Source organism: Oncorhynchus tshawytscha, linkage group LG16 (assembly GCF_018296145.1).
Source record: "Oncorhynchus tshawytscha isolate Ot180627B linkage group LG16, Otsh_v2.0, whole genome shotgun sequence".
NCBI classification, from domain to species: Eukaryota; Metazoa; Chordata; class Actinopteri; order Salmoniformes; family Salmonidae; genus Oncorhynchus; species Oncorhynchus tshawytscha.
Window position 1 is genome coordinate 13,238,751 of NC_056444.1, and position 6,912 is coordinate 13,245,662.

The window sequence follows — 6,912 nt, forward strand, 5'->3', positions numbered from 1 at the left end:
GCCAGGAGTTCATGGAGAAGCTGGCCAAAGACAGAACAATCCTGAAAAAAACGCATTCTTCTGAGAAATATACAGATTAGGTTGGTATAAGTATATTATGTAGTTACCAATCTCATCAGCATCTTATTTCTTTATTATGTTGTTCAATATTTCACGTATACTATTGTCTGTTCTTTCAATTTTGCTCATGTTCTCTTCTGCTCTTATTGTAGCAGGACCACTGAATGGCTGTTCAGATCGGACAGTTCTGTCTTGTCTATAGTGTTTCTGTAGTATAGTTGTTTTCTTTGCCTATCACAATGTGCCTGTTAGACTAAATACATGAAACCGGAATTGTCCCCCTTTTTTATTTAATAGATAATAACATTGGATATTTTAATTATACATTGACCGCCGAACTGGAAATGTCCCCGGTTTTCATATCAGAAATCTGGTCACTTTATTTTTAGGAATCAAAGTTTTGAGACAAAAATTCTTTAATTAAAAAGTCACAGAGGGCTATTGCAAGAACCTACTTACGATAATTTTCCAGTTAATATCCATTGCCAGTTTTCAGAATTTAAACACTTTTTTGGAGTTTGAAATTGGCATCCGACATGGAAATTAATAACATTTAAAGTATTCAAAAAAAGATTTTTGTTCTTATAAAAATTCCCCTAAAAAGGTACATTTTAAGCTCAAATAATGCAAAAAAAAATCTAATGTAATTAAAAGGTTTCCCAGCCAGACAAGGATTGTCCTGACTTTCAAGAATCCCTGAGCTAATTTCCTGCTATTATACATTTTGCCATAAGGTTAAGAGAAAGTCATTTTAAAGCTAACTTCCTGTAATAAAAACAATTATGCAAACAGGACAACAAACAATGAGGAATAAGAGCAGAGACTCAAATACAAAGAAATATATTTTTTATTTTTATTGTTGAATAGAAGATCCAATCTGCTTGAAGAACAGAAATACGCACAGCAATAATACAATATGGGTAAAACCAGACCAGAGCCCATGTAGAAATGTCCCACTTCACTAAATTCTCTTGTTCTCTCACTCTTTTGCTTTCTCTTTATCTCACACGACTGCACGCACACACATACACTTCATTCTGTAACGATTTGTCTAAACCCATAGCTTCGTAATCCATCTTCCCCAAAGCTATCTTTCTCAAATAAGATAAAAATACTTTGCATTAGAGAAGTCTCCTGCTACCAATCATTATACCTCCGCTCCGGAGAGGATTGGACATAATGTAAGTAGTCGTCACTAAAACAAACATTCTGTTCTTGATGAAAAGACAGTCATTCGCAGGATCTGCACACACTGGTCCAAATGTCCTTAATAATAATGCATTAGCATCTTAACACTCCCCAAGCAATTAGTCTTGGGTCCGTTTTTAGTACTGGCTATGCCTGTGGGACTACAGTTTGTTGTTGGATGCGGGACTTTGGGAATTGAATTTTAAATATGATAGTTGTGAAGGCTCCCTGTACACCAGTATTGATTGATGAGGGTTATATCATGTCCAGACACATTCTGTTAGAATGTTAATTAAACACAGTTTACCAGGGGATCATCATATTTCAGTTTACAAAAAAAATGTATTATTAACAAAAAAAAGAGCTTATGGTTGACAAGTGGCTGTGCATTCTTCACCTCTTTAATATGGACCCTGATGCACTTTACTTTACGTTGTTTTATAATGCCCCAACAGATGCACATCGAGGAGCATGGCAAACTCAACGGATAATCCATCCATTTCACCCGTTTAAGTTCTGGTTTTAGGTGACACATTTGATCCCAATCAGAAGGAAATGAATTGAGCATGAAAGCTCAGAAACAAATGGACGCGCACACACACTTACAATACACACACTTACACACATGCACACACTCACAGAAGTTTTATTTTGTACAAGTAATAATAAGACAGTGTTTCCTGTTTCCCCTTCAGTGCGAGACCCTCGGTCGGTCTCCTGTTGAGCATCAATTGTTGTATGGAGGTTGTGGTCAGAAAGGTTCCTGGACAAACCTTTGCCAAATATTTCATTCAATTCTGTACATCTCCTTTAGTGTACAGATCACAGTACAACGGGCAAATGAAAATACATCGGAACCAAAGAAACTGGCCTCTTCACACGACATTGACAAAATGGTAAAAACATACAAGTGTAAAAAAAACACACAAAAAAACACTATGCATCATTTCTATTAAGATATAGCTCTAAACTTTGATTGCAAATGTTAGTAACCTTTCAGCAAATGGATGAGTATGTTATGAAATATTTTTTTTTAAGTCACCATCATGACTTCTATAACTTACAAGTGTCAAACTGTATTTCAAGCCGAACCAAATCGTCTCTCACATTGGGAAAATATGTATTTCAAATGATCAGAAAGCAATGTTAATAAATAAAAAGATGGCTCGTCGGAAATGTCCAGTACAGGTAATCTCCCATCTCACTGCTTTGTAATTCCTTACAACAACATATTAAGTACACATGTTATTCTGATGGGCCAAGACATAGAAAGGAAAGTAAAACAAGTCTGTTTACTTTGTAAAGGAATTATCCATTGTTTTTCTTTTGCTCCATTGGGAATCTGAGTAGAGACAGTTGTTGCTCAGAGAACTCCAGAGGGTGACTCAGGATTATCATGGGCTTCCAATCACAAATCCCCATGACTCCGGTTTATCATGGGCTTCCAATCACAAATCCCCATGACTCTGGTTTATCATGGGCTTCCAATCACAAATCCCCATGACTCCGGTTTATCATGGGCTTCCAATCACAAATCCCCATGACTCCGGTTTATCATGGGCTTCCAATCACAAATCCCCATGACTCCGGTTTATCATGGGCTTCCAATCACAAATCCCCATGACTCCGGTTTATCATGGGCTTCCAATCACAAATCCCCATGACTCCGGTTTATCATGGGCTTCCAATCACAAAGCCCCATAACTCCGGTTTATCATGGACTTCCAATCACAAAGCCCCATGACTCAGGTTTATCATGGGCTTCCAATCAGAAAGCCCCATGACTCAGGTTTATCATGGGCTCCCAATCAAAGATCTGACCTCTCCACATAGTCCAAGAAGACCAGAAGGACTATGTCATCCAGTAGCGGGAAGTGATATCATCTGGTTCGCAGCCCACAGCTCGCATCATGCAAAGTCTGTAGGTAAACAGCACCCAATCCTCTGCAACTTTCTTCCTCTCGAGCCATAAGTGCCAAATTTCACCTTTCCTAAACATTCACTCTGATGCAACCTCACCATACCAGACAATGGGGAGATCAGGAAAGTGGGTGGTTGGGGTGGGATGGGATAGGGGCTACCACCTGTTAATTATGTGGTTCATGTAGTCCTCTGTGGGCAGCCTGGCTGTCCCCTCGCCCCCCACACCACCCTCCTCTCTGAGTAAATCACGGGGGTCCAGCCCGTGACTCCGAAGTGCCAAGCGGTGCGCCCGTCTCTCCAGCTGCCGAGTGTACTGGTAGCGCTGCTGGAAGAGGTCGCGGGCGTAGTCGTACAGCTGCATGTCCAGGTCGTTGAGCTCCTCGATGCGCGCCACCGTGTCGTTGTCCAAGTCCACTCCGGCCGCCCGCGTGCTGTTGTACTGCACAAAAGGCCGGATGAAGCGCAGTCGGAAGGTGCGCTCGAACAGGAACTGCGTCTTGCGCTGATACTCCGTCAGACCGAAGAAGGCCATGTCGCGCAGGTTCTTCTTGGCCGACTCGAGGAGAAGTTGCGAGCGCCGCTTATCGGGCACCGTGGAGAGGTTGTAGCAGCCCACCAGGCTGAGGTCGGCGAGCATGCGCACCTGCCGGTTGTTGGCCAGGTTGTAGGGGCAGTCCATGAACTGTTGCAGGGTGCAGCCTGACCAGTCCGTACCCTCGTAGCAGGGCGGCAGCTCCTCGGGCGTAGGTGTGCGCCCGTCGCACATGTGGAGGGACGTCTTCCAGGTGGCGCCGCGCTGCACGTGGCGCCACTCACTCAGGTAGCGTGACACAGGGTCCCTCAGCAGGGTGATGTAGTAGAACTTCCTGCAAAACACAACAGAGGAAAACCACTTCATGAAAATATCAATACAGTGATGTCATACAAAAAACATAAAAAATGACTGATGACTGACCATGTTAGCATGATCAAATCTGGTTTTGCTATCTCTACTCAACATGAGATGAACCATGGAAGCCTTGAAGGATCAACAGTGACCACATAAGATCTCCGTAAGCATTCTACAGACCACTTGAAGTTTTGTCAAAGACTGAAGTGAATTGTGATGCGCACACCTGTGAAATATATAGTATAAATATACTCTATGGGGGAAAAAAGACAATGGAGAATCAGGGGTACTTCGTGTGTCATCACAAATCACTGCTGTGAATGTTGATATTGATGGCGGTTTTGATATATTGGGGACATTATCGTTGGCGCTTAACCGGATCGTCGCTAACATTCCAGACCTCAAGGATTACGGTGGGGTCCAGACCAGAGACCTGGATTGAAGCGCACCTTGGAACATAATCATCTCCAGAGAGAAAAAAAACATTCCTCTGCATCTGTGTAATCAGAAATACCTGTCGTGTAAAGAGGCCTGACCTCGCCGTGTTATTCTACTGCACTGCAGACAGGCAACGGGGAATGCATTCCAGCTCCAGGGGACAGTGAACGTATGGATTTCTGTTGGCCAACCATGACCTCACCATCCATACCCCCACCTGCATAACTCTATTCCGCGTTACATACCAGATGAACAAACCCCTTCAGTATTCCAAACATTAGACTCCACTGTCTGGCTTGTACATTGAAATTCAATCTGACTGTGGAAACAGCAGAGGGTCATTGCTTTTCCAAAACAGATCCTGGTAATGTGATTTGAGTTAGAGAGCCGGAAAGAGGGTCCGATAATGATTCAGAGTGATCCCTACACTCTTATGTCCATTGGCGGGGTCATAACACAACCTTTAAACAGAGACAGTGGGGACAGTGATGCCAAGTGAAATTCAAATCAACAGTAGAGCCAACCGCTTCTTTGTTTCCACCCCTTGGCTGAATTTTGAGAGAGACAGTGAGGCAACAAGGCAGCCATTTTGTGTCAGGTAACTGAGATGGGGAGAAGAGGGGCCCCTTTTTCTATTTTCCCTCCACTCCGAGTCATTTTGACAGGTGCAGGTCAAAAGGTGAGACTAATAGCTTTTTCCATCCCTTCAGGTCTTTGAAGAGTTACTCTGGGACAACTACTCTTCTTATTGTCTCTCAGTGTCCAGTCACGCCCACCCCTGTCAAGTATCAGTGTAGTAGTCATGGTTCAAGACTTCCAGTTTGGAATGCTAGGCCTTTGGGGTATTCGGGATTCTCGGGAAACAAGTGGAAATTCCAGGGTATTTGACCGCATTAGCAAATGATTGTGTAACTAGAGGGATTCGGGTGTGGAAAAGATGACATTCCCATGTTGGGAAACACAAGAACTGTTTACTTAGTTTAAAGTAGTTCATTCCCTTTAGCATAGAGATGCACAAAACAAAAGCCTCTGAAGTTAAAGTAGCATTCAGCATCCCACCTCACGTCCCTGCCAGGCCCCCTGCTATGACTAGAGAATATAGGAGAGGGAACTAACACGAGGGGGAAAATAAGAGCAGTTTTTTGATGAATAGCTGAGCTGGATTGGGGAGAAGTGAAGTCTGGAGGTGGGTTACATGTGGGAGTTCTGATCTCATTACAAATTACTGCTCCGCTCAGTCAACATTGCAAGCGAGTTGGAATGTACGACACGGCAGGATCCCCCTCTGGGGGGGCCTTCACTACACCAGCACACCTGACAGAATGAGATATGATGGGCCTGGAATCAGTGGGTAGAGGGGGGATGTGAGAGAGGGAGTGGGGAGAACGTGAGAGAGGGAGTGGGGAGAACGTGAGAGAGGGAGTGGGGGGGTGAGAGAGGGAGAACGTGAGAGAGGGAGTGGGGAGAATGTGAGAGAGGGAGTGGGGGTGAGAGAGAGAGTGGGGGTGGGAGAGGGAGTGGGGGTGAGAGAGGGAGTGGGGAGAACGTGAGAGAGGGATTGGGGGTGAGAGAGGGAGTGGGGGAGAATGTGAGAGAGGGAGTGGGGGAGAACGTGAGAGAGGGAGTGGGGAGAACGTGAGAGAGGGAGTGGGGGAGAACGTGAGAGAGGGAGTGTGGGGAGGGTGAGAGAGGGAGAACGTGAGAGAGGGAGTGGGGGAGAACGTGAGAGAGGGAGTGGGGGGTGAGAGAGGGAGTGGGGGGTGGGAGAGGAGGGGGAGAACGTGAGAGAGGGAGTGGGGGTGAGAGAGGGAGTGGGGGAGAACGTGAGAGAGGGAGAACGTGAGAGAGGGAGTGGGGGAGAACGTGAGAGAGGGAGTGGGGGGGTGAGAGAGGGAGTGGGGGGGGGGAGTGAGAGAGGGAGTGGGGGAGAACGTGAGAGAGGGAGTGGGGGGGGTGAGAGAGGGAGAACGTGAGAGAGGGAGTGGGGGTGAGAGAACGTGAGAGAGGGAGTGGGGGTGAGTGAGAGAGGAGTGGGGGGGGGTGAGAGAGGGAGAACGTGAGAGAGGGAGTGGGGGGGTGAGGGAGGGAGAAAGTGAGAGAGGGAGAACGTGAGAGAGGGAGGGGGTGGTGAGAGAGGGAGAACGTGAGAGAGGGAGTGGGGGGTGGTGAAAGAGGGAGAACATGAGAGAGGGAGTGGGGGGGTGAGAGAGGAGAACGTGAGAGAGGGAGTGGGGGGTGAGAGAGGAGAACGTGAGAGGGAGTGGGGGGTGAGAGAGGGAGAACGTGAGAGAGGGAGTGGGGGGTGAGAGAGGGGGGGTGAGAGGGGGGGGGTGAGAGAGGGAGAACGTGAGAGAGGGAGTGGGGGGGGGGTGAGAGAGGGAGAACGTGAGAGAGGGAGTGGGGGGGGTGAGAGA

General features: G+C 46.4%; 1 protein-coding gene across 1 annotated transcript in view; it reads right to left on the reverse strand.

The window, feature by feature from the left end:
- Positions 1-889: 889 nt before the first annotated feature.
- The window catches only part of hs6st1b (heparan sulfate 6-O-sulfotransferase 1b), a 92,349-nt gene continuing 86,326 nt past the window's right edge, over positions 890-6,912 (reverse strand). The window contains exon 2 of the mRNA XM_024399884.2: positions 890-4,037. Within this exon, the coding sequence (XP_024255652.1) occupies positions 3,326-4,037 (712 nt within the window). The 3' untranslated portion in view covers positions 890-3,325. The remainder of the gene's footprint in view (positions 4,038-6,912) is intronic.